This window comes from Apostichopus japonicus, chromosome 14 (genome assembly GCF_037975245.1).
Source record: "Apostichopus japonicus isolate 1M-3 chromosome 14, ASM3797524v1, whole genome shotgun sequence".
NCBI lineage: Eukaryota > Metazoa > Echinodermata > Holothuroidea > Aspidochirotida > Stichopodidae > Apostichopus > Apostichopus japonicus.
The window spans coordinates 16,026,881-16,045,324 of record NC_092574.1 but is presented as its reverse complement, the minus strand read 5'-3'; the positions used below and the strand labels follow the sequence as shown (position 1 = coordinate 16,045,324).

Below are 18,444 nucleotides of genomic sequence, written 5' to 3'. Positions count from 1 at the left end.
CATCAGGAAGGAAACTTAGTCAGTAGTAAACTTGTATCACCGTTTGCCCGCCAACATTATCTTTGAAGGTTATTGCTTAGCCCCCTTTTTTTTCATGTAGAATTCCAATTATAATGGTATTAAGTTTGGTCACGCTTAATTTCATCTTCCCAAGTTTAAGGTTTGAAATTTGTATTGTTTTTCTGTCATGGTGTGTTATATAGTTTTATTGTGCAAAGCTGTAATCTCTTTGTCATTTAGAGCAAGGAGTGTTTTCTTTCCTATTGTTCATTGTTTTACCGTTTTCCATGAAACTACAGCTGTCACATTCATCAAAGGATGTTGTGAGTCCTTGATCTTAGTATTGATTTCTCAATTTTCTAATATTTTTCTTTTAACTCAGATGGCCCACAATCCATTTCACAAGAGTTTCTCAACAGTCAGATACCAGCAAGGGCAGGGAACAACTCTATCTCTAATAACAACCCAAATCCATTTGCCAACTTCCCTCCACTTCCCACCAAGCAGCCTCCTACCCCTGGAACCATAGCAGCTAACCTGCAAGCCAGTGCAAGCAAACTGTCACCACAGCAAAATGCTTCCCAACCTGTAACACCGCAGAAACAACCAGGGGGATCAGCCCCGCCTTCTGCAGATCCAGGCCCTCAACCTGGAGATGTAAGACCTTTTGCCATTTTATCATTTACAATTTCAAATATGTTGTTGAAAGTTCATTTATGGTTATGGTTTATGCACAGATGTTTAGTCACAAAACCTAGTCTGTTTTGAAAGTTTTCTAGAATCATATTTTGCAAAAAAATTTATTTTCTTTTACAGAAACTTGCTGCACATATAAAATCTGAAGCCAAACCATCTACACCCAATGCCACCACTCAGATGTCTGTTGGCAAAGGTTCAAAACATGACTTCAATTTTGGAGATGTTAAGCCAATGGTGAGTTGCCTCTGGAATGTCTATCAATTTAATGAATGACTTAAGTCTGTCACACAGAAAACAAACAAACATGAAAACTAACGGGAAAGAGGATTGTCTTTGGTCACTTGCCATAGGCAGGTAAATAACAGCCTATGCCGTCAAGTTGGCGTGCGTGTGTGTGTGTCCTAGCTTATAAGCACTATATTGTAACCTCTACGTTCTCATATTTGGCATGTGGATTCCCCATAATTGGTAAAAGAATGCTATTGTTTTGGGTGTTATATACTTTGCATGAATGTCCTAGGAGACTAGTAAAATTTCATAATACATAAAAACATTGTCAGATCCTGTTATGAATGTAATTGTAGGTGTACTACAGTCGGTGCAATATGGACGATTGTGCTGCAACTTTGATTTGTTAACGTTCTCGTTGTATTGTTCGGTAGGTATCGCAGGCATCTGGCAAGTCGTCCTTGGGCAAAGGTGAGGACAGGCACTCGTCAGCCATGGATCAAAAATCCTCAGACGCTGTGAATCAAATCAAAGAGGAACTCACCAGTATGGAAACAGAGGAAAACAAACCATTCATCAAGAAAGAGCCCCAGAGCCCAGTGGATACTAAACCGTCTCTGTTCCCTGAAAAGGGTGGAAAAGGTGGTGGAAAGGGTGGTGGAAAGGGCCCAATGGAGGATAAGAAAAACGGGGAGAAAGTCATGAAGCAACCGACACCCGCCCCCAAACCACGGTCAGAACCTCAGGTCAAGTCAGAATCCTCTTCTTCAACGTCTGAGTCCTCTTCTTCCCAGTCATCATCAGCCACCGCGACACCACCAGCCAAAGTACCAAGATGCAAGAAAGGTATTTTCCCTTTTCTTATTCTGAATGCAATTCTACAAGCCCCTTTCCTGATAGTTCTCCTTTGTAGACCCTCCCCCTGCCTCCAAAAAAATAAATAAACAAAACTAAAAGGATAATTGTTTCTGCATTTTGTCTTTTTTTGGCATATTGGTACATGGGTTATTAATAGTTGATTTTTGAAGCTGGTTACTTGTGTCCATTTTTATTTCAGGTAAATATATCGAGTTCATTTAAAAAATTAATAGAGTTTTCATTTTGTTACAATATATTTATAATGCCCCTGTTAAAACACGTTTATAGATTTTGGAGAATTCATTGTAGTGAATGGTTTTAACTGGTGTGCATGGTTTTCTAGTGTATATATATATGACTTAGTATAATGTCACCTGTATGAAGGAATAAATGGGTTTATTAACAAATTAATTGTGCTGTTTTTAATATATTTTTGGTTAAATTTGCATATAGCATACAGAGCATTATTATGTTGTAGAACAGCATTTCTGATACAGTGGTTGGAATGGGTTTGCTAAGTCCATTCCGGTTACTAGGGGGTTGATTGAAATGGACGTAACCAACTGTCAATTATGTTAGGACAATACAGAGTTGCTATGCAGGAGTTAACTATACAGAAGTGAGAGTTTTTGGATCATCTTGGATGTGAACGTAACATGTTTCTCAGGAGAAAAATCTGCATTTCACAGACCTTTACCGTTTGTACGCATGGGGCGATCATTTCTCGGCAATTAAGCTTTCGAAATTCCTGTAGTAAATTTGAGCACTCGTCAGGATTGTTTGAGTACGAAATTCGTCTTTTTTTCTCTACAGTTTTTAAGCCCGAAGAACTTTTGCAAGCTTTGATGCCATCCTTAGAAAAATTGTACAGACAAAACCCAGAATCACTTCCGTTCCAACAGCCTGTTGACCCAACTGCTTTACAGATACCAGTGAGTACAGTGATTTACTTGTCAAACCTAAACGTGTCATTCATCAATCTTCAGCTGCTCGTAGACTATGAGCTCAGTACATCAGTGTCACAGAAGGGTCACAATATATGATGGTGATGATACGGCAGTGGCTATGTAATACAAAATCAACTTTGAGAAAGTACTACCATGAGAAACTGCTACCATAACTTCATGCTACATTTCATGACTTGTTTCCAGAAATGTATAGAAACAAATTTTTCCTTTTTTTGTCCTACATTTTGTCATTTCACCCAAGACGATAACGTGAGACTATATTTGATGATGATCTATTTTCATAACTTTGATATATCTAGTTCATTACCATCTACGGAATAGTGGAGTTCGGAAGTTTTTTAAGTGGCCGAAATATTGCAATCTTCTCTCTTTTGCCAACAGGATTATTTTACTATAGTGAAGCAGCCCATGGACCTTTCCACCATTAAACACAAGTTAGACACAGGCCAATACCAAGACCCTTGGCAGTATGTGAATGATGTGTGGCTGATGTTTGAGAATGCTTGGCTGTACAATAGGAAAACTTCCAGAGTCTACAAGTATTGCACAAAGTTAACAGAAGTATTTGAACAAGAAATAGATCCAATTATGCAGGACCTTGGCTACTGCTGTGGACGAAAGGTAAGCCCCAACAAAATTGAAAAAATGATAAAGTGGTCTTGTATTATTGGAAGTTTGTAGTGGCTTCTTCAGTATCCTGTGCCCTATCACTGAAATAGTATAACAACGATGAAAGCAGCTCTTTGAATTAATGGTTGGATTTTTTTCCCTTAAACATATGACTTTTCTTCACAGAAAGTTGCAAATAACCAAACAGACATCCGTTAACTATTGACTAGCATTTAAATACTTATCAATTTCAACTCGAAAAATGGCTGTAAAGCAGGGTATGGAGAGGGGGACAGTGCCCAAGTATCGTCCCATTAATCATGGTCTTATTTCTAGTTTACCTGTGCCCTCATTTCACCACCCACCATGCTGTTGGGCTCCATAGAAGCACACATATTGTACGTAAAAATTAACCCAAGACCTACTTCAAATCATCACAGCAAAAACTATTACAACATCTGCAGTTCCCTCCCGCTCCCCTCAGAAGTTTGTCGATATGTCTCTGATCACACTGAAATCATACGGCAAAGAGTATTAAGGTAGTGACTCCAATATTAGAGGAGCTCACCTTGTGTCCAGAGAGTTAAATTGATGACGGTGCTTTACTCTGCCCCCCTTCCGCCGCCACCCCCGCCCTTTTTATTGCTTGTAAAATTTTACTGCATGGTAGTTGAGTTTTTAATGGCATACTAACATCCAAGCATGCCATATTCCTATTTGAAGCCATGTAAGGTTGATTTTAAGGGGTAACAAACAGTGTAACTAATAACTTGTCTGTTTTATAATCTTGAAGGTTTCACAGTCAGTGTTGGCAGACGTATAGTTCTATCAGTGTATTCATCGTATAATAAGACAGTCTTCCGTAATGTAATATTCCTCTTACTTTCACAGTATGTATTCCAACCACAAGTGCTTTGCTGTTATGGTAAGCAGCTGTGTACCATTCCAAGGGATGCCACCTATCACAGTTACCAGAATAGGTAAGAAATACCAGTTTTCTCGTCTTTTGTTTCATCTCCTTTTTGGGTTCAAAAAACCGCTTTGATGGTGACACCGTGCATAAACATATCTGACTACATTAGCCAAAAGTCAGTGAAGTTTAATGAATGGTAGCATGTTCATTTAGAACAGAACGATGGTCATGGCTCTACTTGGTCATGTTCCTCTTTCATACAAACTAACCCTTTGATTGCCTTTACTCGTATCACATCACTACCTTTAGCACATTTTACATTGTGAAACTTGCTTGTTACATTTAATATATATATTGTTATATTTAAATATTTTATGTTGATAGTCTTGATGAACATGATACAGCTAAAGGCTGTAGAGATGATTTGACCTGACAGCATAATTTGTTGTTTTACCCCTTAAAAGTGACCAATAAAGTGACCATATTGTCTTGTCTTATTGAATTTCGCAGGTATCATTTTTGTGAAAAATGTTTCGCTGAAATACAAGGAGAATATGTCTCTCTTGCTGATGATGGTACTGTACCAGCAACGTAAGTTCCAATCAAGTCGTTGTTCTCGTTCGTGTCTCTCTCTTAGGATGTAATGAAAAACTGTGATTTACCATCATTTTTATAGGGGAAATGTGCCCCCCAAATTTGGAATAGAAATTTTTTGATTTTATTCAAAGGTAAATTGATCATATGCATCTATGAAAATGGATTCACAAGTTAGTGTTGTTTGTGTCATAGACATCATTGAACATACCAACAGCCTGAAGTTTCATTCAGTGGCTGTGCTACACTAAGCAGGAGTTTTAATGCTAAACCCGCAGAAAATGTTTTCCATCAGTTGTGTCAAGAGTTGAAATGTTTACAGTCTGGAAGTTTTGGAGTTTAGGAAAAGCAAATTAAAATTGTAACAATGCAAAATCCATGAGAGTGGGGTTTTAATGCCAAGAATGCTTCTTATATACTTATATTTATGGAAACAACATTCAAAATTGAAATTCTTTTTTTCATGTGGAGGAGAACAAGTTTTAACACCATATTGTATACTAATCATAAACTGTCATGTGAGTTATTTCAGAACTAATAACTGGTATTTTTCTTGTATCTTTGCTTTAATTTTTTAGAAGTATCAAGAAAGACAATTTTGAAAAGATGGTGAACAATGTCCTTGAACCTGAGAAGTAAGTAGAGATCAGAATATTTTGATATTTATATTTTTATATTTTCAAACTTGCAAAAGGTTGCTTTGATATCAGTGAGACCAGCGTGTTTGCAAAGTGTAGTTGTTTTAGTGACTTTCAAATCAAAAGAAGTCATTGATTGAAGGCATCATAAAATCAAAAGAAGTCATTGATTGAAGGCATCATAAATATTTGTCACCTCTTTTGTTTTTTTGTTGAGGTGGATACCTGAGGAGTTGGCTTAGTGAAGTGCCTCACAATGGAATATCAAAATAAACCCATACCTCACCTCTTTCTGTCTCTCTCCCTTGAGTAGCTCAACTGTAATTTTTTGAGTTGACTATCATCTTAGAAAGTTGTGAAAAGTTGTGTTAGAACCGATGAAACCCTTGCTTCTAGCATGAAATGAGGAAATCTTGCTGTGACTATCTTTGCTTTGAAACAACATTCTTGGTTATCCTTTGCTTCAGATTTGTTGAATGCCTTGAGTGCGGCAGGAAGCTCCATCAAATATGTGTCCTACATCTGGATACCATCTGGCCTGAGGGGTGAGTCATTTAAGATCAGAAATGTCTAACAGATGCGGCGGCATTAACTGTATTTTCTTAAGCGTAAATGACAGGAAGTGAAGTGAATCGTTAGCGAAGGCTCGTTTTGCCCAATTCTTTAGGGTTGAATACTACAGGGATCTGCAATTCTCTTCAATCTATTTTATATATTGTACACTTGGATCTGGTAATGGGGAGGGATAACAATGATTTAGGCTTTATGCAGTACTTTACAAACTCATAATCTGCTCCATAGTCCTGTATAATTAGTTGGCAGTGTTAACCAAAATTACTGTAAAATGCAAACAACTGTAGATGGATGTCGTAATACCATTTCTAGTGCAGTCTCCATGACAGACAGAGATATAGCGACTGTCTACTCTCTGTGACTATGTTAGATACTTGATTTAAGTTACAAAGTATCTATGATATGTGGTCGAAGTCACCTGCTACTGTCGTCGCCACCCGGAAAAAGACAAAACATGACTACTGGAAGATGTTCTCATAGACTAACTCACTTTAATTCTTTGTCAGCTACTGGAAAACCCTCAGAGGAACTGCCTGTTCAGATTGATATGTTTGTACTGTAATGTTGGCAACCCATTCATTTTTCTTGGCAGCAGTTTTTTTCCGTTCTGTTTCATTTTCGTTTTCTTCCTTTTGAAAGATGTGATTTTGAAATCTTTGACTGTTTTACCTTTTGATTATTTGACATCGCTTTCATTCTTGTATTAATGGTGGTTTTCCGTTTGGTCTTTACTTTCAGATTTATATGTGATGGCTGTAGAAAGTCAAAGGGGATAAAGAAAAGAGAAAACAAGTATACAGCTAAAAGTGAGTTTCCGTTCTTCTTTTTCCCGTTTTTTCAATAAAAAAAGCCAACATCGATGAGATTAGAGCTTTATATTGTATAATGGAGGCACTTTGATAATGGCATTAAAATGTTAAGGGTACATTAACTATGGGTGACCGTCCTCTGGGGTTCATGTGGGGAAGAGGGGTCAAATTATTGCAGTTGTTTTTGTTGACTACATTTGTTTTGTAGTTTTGAATCAAACTTCATATAGTTGTTTTTTCACAAAAAGTAAAGACATTTTCTAAAGCAATTTAAGCTGATATAGATTTGATTTTGAAGGAGTGACCTCTTCCAGAGCAGGACTCTTTTACCGTTGTCTACGCACACTCCTTTAAGCATACCTGCCCACCAAGCATTTTCTGAGAATTTACACATATTTCCTTCTTTTCTTTCCAGAATTACAGGCAACCAAATTAGGTACTCATCTGGAGAATAGAGTGAACAAGTACTTGAGGGAGAGGAATGCAGGGGCAGGAGATGTCCATATAAGGGTCATGTCCAGCTCAGACAAGATAGTAGATGTCAAGTCAGGGATGAGAAACAGGTAAGAGGAGAAATAGGCATACCTTCCCCCTCCCTCCCCCTCCCCCTCCCAGTCAGAGTTGACTGACAGTGAAGTTGTTCAATCATATAATAAGTTGTTGCCATGTCACTCTCTGAATTTAACTGTATGTTTTATTCTTCTTCAATTGCCCACATTTTGTAGTGCACTATTGTCCATTCAATGCTATTTATAAACATTTGTTATACAGGTACTTGTATGTATGTAAACAATGTTTGGGATGGGGGAAAGGTGATTATTTAATGTTTGAGATTTGATGTGATTTTGCTCTCTTCCCATCTTTTTTTGCTGTCGTCTAATCCAATTCAACATTTACTTACCACCAGATTCGGCGAGGACCTTCCTTCCAGTTTTCCTTATAAAGCCAAGGCTCTCTTTGCATTTGAGGAGATCAATGGTGTTGAAGTCTGCTTCTTTGGCATGCATGTGCAAGAATATGGTTCCGATTGTCCTATGCCAAATAAAAGGTACGTTCATCAATTCCAAGAACTATTTCTCATTGGGAAAAAGATGCAGCCATGTCAGATCTTTATTCTTTGTGAAGTCCTTCTCTATTGTCTTGTCATATAGTCGTATAGGTTTGCTAGTTCAGTTAAGAAGAGTTAATTTCACACTTTCAGCTCACAAACTCCTTGCTTATCTATTGCTGGAGACTAGCTTATTCAAGCCAGAAGGATCAGAAGCATTTAGAACTTACTATTTCTTCAAATTTCTTTCATACTTAACAATGATCTAGGGAGGAGTTTTCCAGATCCTCATCTTCAACATCAAATCTGCAAGTTTATTCTTTTCAATGTTAGCAGTCATTTGTAGCAAGTAGTGACAAAACCTTATCAATGAATAATCATCGGAGCATTTAAATTCAAATTTAACAATTAAATTAAACAATGTAATTTTCTGTGTATACAGATCAAGACATTTGTAAAAAGCACAGAATTAAGGAAACTGGATTATCCAGATTCTTTTGCTGTTTTTTTCATATTCTTTGCATTTGTTACAAATAATGTTGAATTCCCCCCCCCCTCTCTCTCTCTCCTCCACCCTCATTGCCTCCTTTTCAACAGACGGGTGTACATATCCTATTTGGACAGCGTTCATTTCTTCCAGCCCAGGGCTTTCAGGACAGCTGTCTACCATGAAATCCTCATAGGCTATCTTGAATATATGCAAATGTTAGGGTGAGTACCTTGGGGTTGGTTCGATTAACTGACAGTAGTAGGCACTCCCTTTCAAAGCATTGCACAAGATCTTCTAACTTTAAATGTGGTCACATCCTCTATGTCTGCATTGTTAGATCGAAAAACAAGATTTGGTATGGTTGTCTGCTGTTAATTTTTGAGTGGTCGGCAGTGTTTCATTATAAAGTAATGTAAATGTAACATTTCAAGTTGGTGGTTGTATTTCATGATATATATTATCTGATGTCATGCTTAAAGTTGTTGGTTGTGTTTCATCACTTAAATACTTATATGTAATATTTAATAGAGAGGGTGATGGATCATAACCACATTCTGCTTCCCACCAGATTCCGGCCCAACAGTTTTGCAAACTGCTGGGGGGGAAAATGCCCAGGATGTGTTTATTGGCATCCAAATAGGGAGCAAATTGATTGGTAATTTGCATCAAAAGTTAAATGTCAGTGACCACTTCCGCTGAGATTCTTGCATTAAAAATGGGCCAGGCTGTGTGCATCTTATATGAAAGTATTTTGGGACTATGCTAAAATAAACTCACTCTGAAGCAATTTCTACTCAGTGGAATGGTAATTGTGGCACCAATCGAATCTAGAACTTGTTAACCTCGAAACTCGTCTTCAGAAGGGATGGTCTATATTTGCTAATGGTTCCACGTTGGTTTCTCTATAGATACACCTGGGCCCACATTTGGGCATGCCCACCTAGTGAAGGAGATGACTATATTTTCCATTGTCATCCGCCTGAGCAGAAAATACCTAAACCAAAGAGGTTAAGCGAATGGTACAAGAAAATGCTTGATAAAGCAGTCATTGAAAGAGTCATAAACAGCTATCAGGTGAGTACAACCATTGATCCAGTTTCTTCTCATTCTCTTTCTCATTCTCTTGGCAAGTTTATGAATTCAAACTTCTCTTTATGTCAATAAACCTTTGAACACCATTCCTCCCTTATATGTTTTTGTATGATGACAGAATCTATAAATGAGTGTTGGAGTGGGTGCACTGCTATAAGTTTGCCCTTCTTGAATCATGATGGTTATGTAACAAGTGACAGCACCAGGAATGCCTTTTCATTATGAACATCCACTCCAAAGAAGGCTAGGCTTCAGGTTCATCTGATTTAAATGTATAGTAGGTCTAGACTAAGTGTTGGTGTTTGGCTGTTGAAATTCCTCAGACTATTTTAGAGATATTTTCTGACAAGTGTATGTTGATGGCTGGCCTGGAGGGATAATGCTGCATATGTAATCAGCTGCTCTAACAAGTGGTTCTACCTCATTTTGTTTTTGTTTTTGCTTAGGATATCTTGAAATCAGCATTAGATGAGAACATAACCAGTGCTGCAGAACTGCCTTACTTCGAAGGTGATTTTTGGCCAAACGTGTTGGAAGAAAGTATTAAAGAATTGGACCAAGAAGAGGAAGAGAGGCAGAAGGCAGAAAAAGCCGCAGCTATCGCAGAGCAGGAGGTTTGTATTGTAAGAAATCCTTATTTCAAAACACTAAGTCTGTTTCTATGGGCTGTAATGTGGGTTGGGTGGGGGGTTATGACTTCTTATTCTCACCACCTTGTCTGATTTTAATTTGTTTCCACAATGGCCTTCTTACACATTCAGATTTGGCAAAGATATATAATTATTCATTGTTTTCATGTAGGAATATTTGCCCTGTGATTTCCCAAGCATCCAAATCTAGAAGATGAAAAAGACAAACTAGTTGCAGTCTGGTCCATCACACACAGAACAAGTAGAAGAAGAAAAAATCTTCAATCTGGGCGATCGTATTTTTCGATAAATTTTGTTGACGATGTTAACGTCAGTTTTAATTTTTGTCTTTACAGGTTGCAAATGGAAGCAAGAAATCACAGAAAAAGTGCAAGAAGAGCAACAAGAGCAAGAGTGGCACACAGCGCAAAAATAACAAGAAAACAAACTTTCCACAGCAAGGCAATGATCTGTCCAACAAATTGTATGCTACCATGGAGAAACACAAAGAGGTAAGTAGAAACCATGGTCCCCTGCTGGGATGGTGATAACTCAGAAATTATTACACTTGTAACATATTATTCTGCAGTGATCTGTGAAACTTGTAGATATACTTTGGCACATGATCTTGAAGATATGTCTTCTGTTCCTGTCATTAGACCAAAAGTTTTGGCTCGTAATGTGAGGAGCTCTCAGTCAGTGTATGATTCCTATATACAGGGTTCTTGTGGGGAAGGAACTGCTTTGCCCAACATCAAGGATAATGATGGCAGTTACTCTTGTCTTTACATAAAACTTTCCCAAGTTTGTATTTCAAGAGTGTCGTCTACTTTTGTCCTCCCGATTACAGGTATTCTTTGTGATTTGTCTAACCCCGGAGGACGATGCCTCGCAGAGGCTCCCAATCTCAGACCCAGACAACCTCATCAGTTGCGACCTCATGGACGGTAGGGATGCCTTCTTAACCATGGCTCGTGAGAAGCACTTCGAGTTTTCCTCGCTTAGGCGTGCCAAATTTTCTTCTATGGCTATGATGTTTGAGCTTCACAATCAGGGACAAGAGAGATTTGTTTATACGTGCAATGAATGTAAACAACATGTGGAAACTAGGTACCACTGCACTATTTGTGAGGTAAGCATACCTTTCTTTCTTCATCATAAGAAAGTTTGTAAACCATTTGAGTAATTTCTCCAATCATTGTGGTGGTTCATTCATATTTGATTTGTCAGATTGGTCATGTCCTCTACAAGGATACCATTTGAGTGATCGTGATTGTGAATCAAACAGGTTCACATCTTGACTGGAATCAACAGTTATGCGAGTGTGTAGAAAGAGAAAAAAGAAAACATAATTTTTTGATAAAATTTAGACCAGGTAAAGTAAGGAGCAATATTCACCATCCTGGAGTGTACTGCACTTCCTCATTTTGGTGCTAGATGTGAAATATAAGGTACAGGCTACTCAGCTCTCCAGACATTTATGTGGCGGTTGGGAAGTTTTGAGAAGTAAATCCCATCAAGGCTGCTAAGTAATACTATAATTAAAGTAACTTTCTACAGAAATGCTATCATGTCATTTTGAGTTCAGAGATGCGGCCTCTAAATCAGACCTACTCGTTTTCTTTTCAGGATTACGATTTATGTCTTGCCTGCTACGAAAAGGTGAAACATGAACATAAAATGGAAAAATGGGGCTTGGAATTGGATGTGGGCAATAACAGTAGTCAAAGCAAAAATCCACAGGACGCCCAGAAGTTATCCATCCAGCGTTGCATTCAGTCTCTTGTACATGCTTGCCAGTGTCGCGATGCCAACTGTAGGTTACCGACCTGCCAGAGGATGAAGAAAGTGGTGCTGCACGCTAAAGTTTGTAAGCGGAAGACACATGGGGAGTGTCCCATCTGTAAGCAACTTATCACTCTCTGTTGTTACCATGCGAAGCATTGTAACGAACAGAAATGTAACGTGCCGTTTTGTAAGAACATCAAGAACAAGCTAAGGCAGCAGCAATTACAACATAGAGTGCAACAGGCGCAAATGCTTAAGAGAAGGATTGAATTTATGCAACGGAGTGGATCCAGTCAGCCTGCGGCTAGCAATACTCCCAGTGCAAGCCCTGTGTCGTCCAAAGCAGCACAGTCACAAGCACAGTCCTCAGAAGGTGCAGCAGCCAAAGCTGGTGCTAAACCTCAGCAGACCACGCCTCCGCCCCGTGCAGTGGCAGCAGCCAATCAGGTGCAACGTGTGGCTGCTCAGCAGGGTACTCGTAATCCAACCATGGCTCAGCCCGGCGGCAAGCCAATGTCCCCCTCGGGACAGCCCAGGACTCCAGGTGGTAAACCACAAAATGCTGTATTAGGACATGCTCTGCATATGCAGCAGCAACCTGTTCCACACTTCCAGAAACCAATAGTTACAAATCAAACAGGGCCTGGGCCAGGACAAAGGCCTGCTAATATGCAAAACCCAACCAATATGGACCATTGGAATAGGTTCCCTAATCAGCAAGGTCAAATGAATGCTTCAATCAGTAATGTTCAACAAGCTGGCATCCGACAAGTCAACTCCCTGGGTCAGCTTAACCTACCTGGAATGTCACATCCTCAGCAAGCGGCTAATTCGTTAGGTCAACAGCAAGTCGTACAGATGCAACAACAAATGAACAACCGGGTTCAACCAGACCCTGCACTTCAGCAACTCTTGCAGTTATTGAGAAGTAGTAAACAAACACAAGATCATCAGAAGGTAAGTCCCATTTCACCATCAGTCAGTCAGTCATATGCTCAATTTAGGTCGAAACTTGGATGAAATTTGCCAGTCTGGTAGTTATGTGTGTATTTTGTTCGATTTATTTATATGTTTATTACTTTGTGTTATTTATGTGTGTATTATTTTGTGTTATTTATGTGTGTATTATTTTGTGTTATTTATGTGTGTATTATTTTGTGTTATTTATGTGTGTATTATTTTGTGTTATTTATGTGTGTATTATTTTGTGTTATTTATGTGTGTATTATTTTGTGTTATTTATGTGTGTATTATTTTGTGATATTTATGTGTGTATTATTTTGTGTTATTTATATGTGTATTACTTTGTGTTATTTATGTGTATTATTTTGTGTTATTTATGTGTGTATTTTTTTTGTTATTTATGTGTGTATTATTTTGTGTTATTTATGTGTGTATTATTTTGTGTTATTTATGTGTGTATTATTTTGTGTTATTTATATGTGTATTACTTTGTGTTATTTATGTGTGTATTATTTTGTGTTATTTATGTGTGTATTTTTTTTGTTATTTATGTGTGTATTATTTTGTGTTATTTATGTGTGTATTATTTTGTGTTATTTATGTGTGTATTTTTTTTGTTATTTATGTGTGTATTATTTTGTGGTATTTAAATGTGTGTTATTTTTTGGTATTAATGTGTATTTGTATTTTATGATATGGGTGTGTATTTTGTTGTTTGACTAGTACGCTGCAATTTTTTTCATTCTAATTTCTTCTCCGAAGGCTACTCAGCTGTTGAAGTCAAATCCGAGGCTGCTGGCAATGTTCATCAACAACAGGCAACGCAAATTGGAGCAACAGCAACATCTCCAGCAACAGCAGCAGCAACAACAGCAGTTGCAGCAACAGCACACCATGCAACAGCTGCCACAGCAGCAGAACTTTCAGCAGCAGAACTTACAACAGCAGCTGGTGGTGCCTCAGCAGCAACAGCAGCAACAACAACAACAACAGCGACACCCTAATGCACTCACAGGGCCTGCACAGGTGCAGGCAGGCCAACCTTCAGCAGTTGCATCTCAACCTGTCATGGCAGGGCAGGCTCCTGGACAGCAGGTGCAGGTAAAGACTGCTCGTATATTTGTGACTTTATAGAATGGTTGTGTTATGTGTAACATATATGACAATTATTTTATGGGTATTGTGTAAGAAGTTCGAAGTGCCTCATCCTTGAAGTTTTGTCGCGCTTCCTTTAATTTCTGTGTGAAATCAATTTTTATCAAGTCAGTACTCTCTCCAAGTTTCATCCTGTTTAGTATCCTGGCATAGTTTCTGGACCACAGTAAATAGATGGCATTTTATATCATTTGGTATAGTTTACTCTTGCATTGATGCTTTGATCTGTTTATTTCCTATTCATCTTTTGGAGGGCCAGAGTTAGCTTCAGGTCAGTAAAGTGACTATCAGAAAACCTTGTTAACATGATAATGTTAAAAGAAAAGGTTGAATGATCTTCACACTTGAGGTACATGTCCATTGTTGTGCATGATCCTTGTTGCTCACTATTCTACTCTGGTCAATTTTTTTTTTTTTGGGGGGGGGGGGGGGGCTTGTGTGTAGTGTTACTTTAACTAAGCTTTAATGTAACTTATAGTGTTTGCAATGTGGCATGGAACCTTGCTCACTATTATCCTACAATGATCAAACTTGGAGGAGGGGGGGGGGAGAGAGGCGGGGCTTGTTTGTAGTGTTACTTTAACTAAAGTATTTGAATTGTGGCAAGGAACCACTGAGCCTGTTGGCTTCCTTTTGAAACTGGCTATGTGAAGGTTGGTTATATGGCAAGCAACAACTGGACCCTACCTCAGTTTGCTTGTGGTTGGCACTTGTTACTAGATGGTGCTAGTATTCTCTGTGATAAGTCAACAGAGATGGAAACGGAAATAGAAATGGAAACTGCCAAGTAGTGTCATACTACGTGTCACGTTTGTCTCATGTTGCCATCTTTCTGCATTTTTGAAGTCCTTTCTTTTTTTGTCTGTACAGATACAGATGACTCCTCAGCAACAGCAACAGTGGATTCAGAGAAGACAACAGTTCCAACAGAGATTTGCCCAGCAGCAGCAACAGCAGCAGCAGCAGCAGAATCCGGTACAGACGCTGCAGCAGCCATTCCAACAGCCTCAGATGGGACATCCTAGTTTCCAGACAACGGCAGCCCAGGCAATGCAACAAAGGCGGCAGCAGCAGATGGGGGGAGGCCACACCCTGATTCAACAAGCAATGCAGCTGCAGCATGGTATCACCCAGAACGACGGTACCCTATTTCAGTCTCTTATACAGCAGGGTCAGTACCCTCAAACTCAGTTACTGGTCAATCAAGTCAATCAGCAGAAACCTACCCAGCAACAGGCCATGCTACCCAGCAGGTCACCGCAGCAGGGCGTCATGCAACAAGTCAGGTCTCCTCAGACGGCAAACAACTCAATGGTACAAGTGCGATCGCCAAATCCCAACCCCTCGCCGAGACCTCAGTCTCAACCTGCGCCATCACCGAGGACCCAACCGTCGCCATGTCCCGGTACGGCCGGGGGCCTGCAGATGAATTCCCCGCACCATCAAATGGGAGGAGCGGAACCAATGCAGACAGACCAACAGCCCATGCTGTCGCAAACTCCAGCCGCCATGGGCCACGCCACTCTGGGTGCAATGCCTAATGCAGGGCACGCCGTTAACGCCAACCCCGGATTGAACCAAGACAACTTGGATAGGATTGATCAACAGGAAAGACTGACGCAGTTGGTGGAGACGTTATAGCAGCGGTGGTAGTAGTAGTAGAAGTAGTAGCATGGGGTCATCTCAAAACACTCTACCTAAGAAACTACATTGATGTTTGCAGTGGTTGCTTTATCTGTGCCAAAGTACCCTCCAAGGAACAAACTTAACTGCTGGTTGCTTTATTGTTTCGTTACGTGGTTGTTGTTGTCGTAATTTGGGAGTTTTTTTGTATGCGCGTACTTAGTTGTTACCTGCAAACTACCTTCTTTTTTGTGTTGTTTTGTGTTTGTATTATGTTCCTACTCAAGTATAAAGCACATGCACTGTAAACTAGCTTTTCATAGAATTTTCTTTCTAAAACCGTCATGTCTGAATAACTAGAGTTTGTTCAATTCAGCCCAAGCTACGGTGATCCCACAAACCATTCTTAGAAAGGGTACAAACCCTCCATTTTTTTTTTCCTTTGCCCCCTTTGCCAGTTGCCTGTCAGTGGTGATGTATCACATGCTCAGTCCTAACTCAGTTTCATTGAATTGGGCTTTTTTTGCTCACTGGAATATGCTTATTTGTGACATAATAAAACCAAAAGAAGCTATTTGGTTTCTGTATTTTATTGCACCGGTGTAAAAAAAATTTTTTTTTAGTTTTTTTTCTTCACGTAGTTGCTCTTTTTTCCATGTTAACAAAAAAATATGTTCAGACAAGCACTTTTCTTCCTTTCATTCCACTCTTTTGAGATAATTTATCAAATTTATTTGTCCCAAATTTTGTAGTACCTTACTGACAAAAGAAAATTACTTGCAGCAGGTTTTCAACAAGTAAACTTTATTTTACTCTGGGAGAAGAGAATCCAGTGTGGTTTTACCTTTTCTGATAGGGACGGTCTCTTAGAGAATATCAAAGAAATACTGCAATATATTTTCACAATCAACATTTCGAATCAATTTGTTCGTAACAATTACTAACTAAGTGGGTTTTGTAGTTCGTCAAGTTTTTTTTGTTGTAAAAGCCCTGAAATTGTCTAAAGCATTTATCCCAAGAAAACCTTATAAAATTGCCATGGAGGTGCCTGCTACAGGTTTTGTGCGAGTGTAAATGTCTTAATTTATTTATAACATAATTTCATCACAGATGTTAGTTTTATGATCCTCTACCTCGTAGATAAAAAAAAAGGAAAATGATGTTATTACAGAGTGACCATTTTCGGAGTGATTATAGACGTTTATCATGAAGTACTGTTTGGTATGATTCGGGGTGTAAGGGCTCAAGTACTTAATATATGCATGGAAGTGTGGTCTACAATTGGAAGTTGTAGTATGTGGGGCTTTGTTCGTTTTCCTTTTGGGGTCATTTTTTTTTTTTTTTTTTTTTAAACATAGAGAAGAGGTGATTGTTTTTTTCTTTGAGGGTGAAGTAGTTACTATGTATAGTTTCTTTACATTGTTGCTTGATATGTACAGCCTGCACATAACTATCGAGGTGAATGCGTGTACAGTAGCACTCTGTGGCAGTATTGTATCTTTCTTCAACTCTTTAAAGAAATGTTTAGAATCGTTGCCCATTTTTTTCCTTCGTCTATGTCCTCTCTGTTTTTTTTTTTCATAATTGTTTTCGTCTTATCAGTGTAAAGGTCTCGGATTTGATTCAGTTATTCGGTGTTTTAAGATGACCCCTTACTGCACAAGAGAAAGTCTGTACAGGGATGCATATAAATATCTATATATTATCAGTGTTAATACTTGCAATGTTTATAAACATACAGAAAAGCTTCCCTCATTTTCTATTCAAATTTTACAAAAAACGATTTCTATTTTACAAACGAGAGTAATTTTTTGTCATTCCACATTAACTGTGGATTTAGTGTGAGAGGGAAGAGGTTTTTTGTTTTTCTTCTTGCATACATGTGGTCAATGAATGCACCGTTTCCTGCTTGTGGCAGGATCCTCTCCATTGTTCTCAATCTCTCTCTCTCGCTCAGTCTTTTTAAATTCTAATTTTTATTGTAGAGTTAACTATTTTTGTTCGTTTCATTCACTGTCATTGGATGGGTTAGACTATTTCTGTACAAATTAAAAAGAAAGGAAAATGGTGATATTTGGAGGAAAAAAAAACAAAACAAAGTGATTTGTACGGTCAGTAGTTTCCAAAGTTAATTAAGACCAGGAACTACAAAACCAATCATGTTTTAATAGGTGCAAGCTAGTTCAACAAGAGAACAAGAATCTGTTAATTTACTTCATTGTACAAAGTATTGACTATTTGTAAGTCGAATGTTATGATATTCATATCTATAATAATAAATGTGTGACTTTTGAACTGATGTATCTTCACCTCCATGTGCTCATTTATGCTCATCTATATTTTCCATCCTTGCAAGAACATCTAATAACCAACATTGCCATAAAAGCCCCACCTTATACAGAGATAGTTCCCACCCCGCAGGCAAGAGATTGATTTCTGATCGGGAACACTTATTGGTTGAGATCCTCCGAAATTGTAGCCTTTTCAGCGAAAAGCACAGAAATATATTTCATATAGGAAGGATTACTGAAATTTTGGTATAGGCCAAATTTTGGGTGGTCAATACCATCTTAACCCTCCCTGGCTACTATAAACCTAACCATGCACCTTCCAATAAACTTCTCCATATTATCAATGCACATGCCAAGTATAACAAGATTACCACAATAACCCCTGGTGACCCTAATGACCTTTGATCTCCACCAACAAAATAAGGGGCTTGAACTCAACGTGTCACAACTATGTACTTAATATGAGATTAGTCCAC

The 18,444-nt window shown here is 38.5% G+C and overlaps 1 protein-coding gene across 6 annotated transcripts in view; it reads left to right on the top strand.

Moving 5' to 3' along the window:
• The window catches only part of LOC139980161 (CREB-binding protein-like), a 28,834-nt gene extending 10,858 nt beyond the window's left edge, over window positions 1-17,976 (top strand). For 4 of the 6 annotated variants that reach the window (XM_071991599.1, XM_071991600.1, XM_071991598.1 and 1 more), the window contains 20 exons: window positions 383-657; window positions 817-933; window positions 1,362-1,773; window positions 2,599-2,717; window positions 3,135-3,374; window positions 4,254-4,342; window positions 4,786-4,866; window positions 5,448-5,504; window positions 5,975-6,052; window positions 6,819-6,886; window positions 7,305-7,452; window positions 7,797-7,937; window positions 8,535-8,648; window positions 9,336-9,501; window positions 9,966-10,142; window positions 10,505-10,660; window positions 10,999-11,280; window positions 11,778-12,893; window positions 13,662-14,000; window positions 14,925-17,976. In XM_071991599.1, the coding sequence (XP_071847700.1) occupies window positions 383-657; window positions 817-933; window positions 1,362-1,773; window positions 2,599-2,717; window positions 3,135-3,374; window positions 4,254-4,342; window positions 4,786-4,866; window positions 5,448-5,504; window positions 5,975-6,052; window positions 6,819-6,886; window positions 7,305-7,452; window positions 7,797-7,937; window positions 8,535-8,648; window positions 9,336-9,501; window positions 9,966-10,142; window positions 10,505-10,660; window positions 10,999-11,280; window positions 11,778-12,893; window positions 13,662-14,000; window positions 14,925-15,695 (4,946 nt within the window). In that variant the 3' untranslated portion in view covers window positions 15,696-17,976. The remainder of the gene's footprint in view (window positions 1-382; window positions 658-816; window positions 934-1,361; window positions 1,774-2,598; window positions 2,718-3,134; window positions 3,375-4,253; window positions 4,343-4,785; window positions 4,867-5,447; window positions 5,505-5,974; window positions 6,053-6,818; window positions 6,887-7,304; window positions 7,453-7,796; window positions 7,938-8,534; window positions 8,649-9,335; window positions 9,502-9,965; window positions 10,143-10,504; window positions 10,661-10,998; window positions 11,281-11,777; window positions 12,894-13,661; window positions 14,001-14,924) is intronic. The other 2 variants (XM_071991601.1, XM_071991596.1) reach the window with 1 other exon arrangement.
• Window positions 17,977-18,444: the final 468 nt, after the last annotated feature.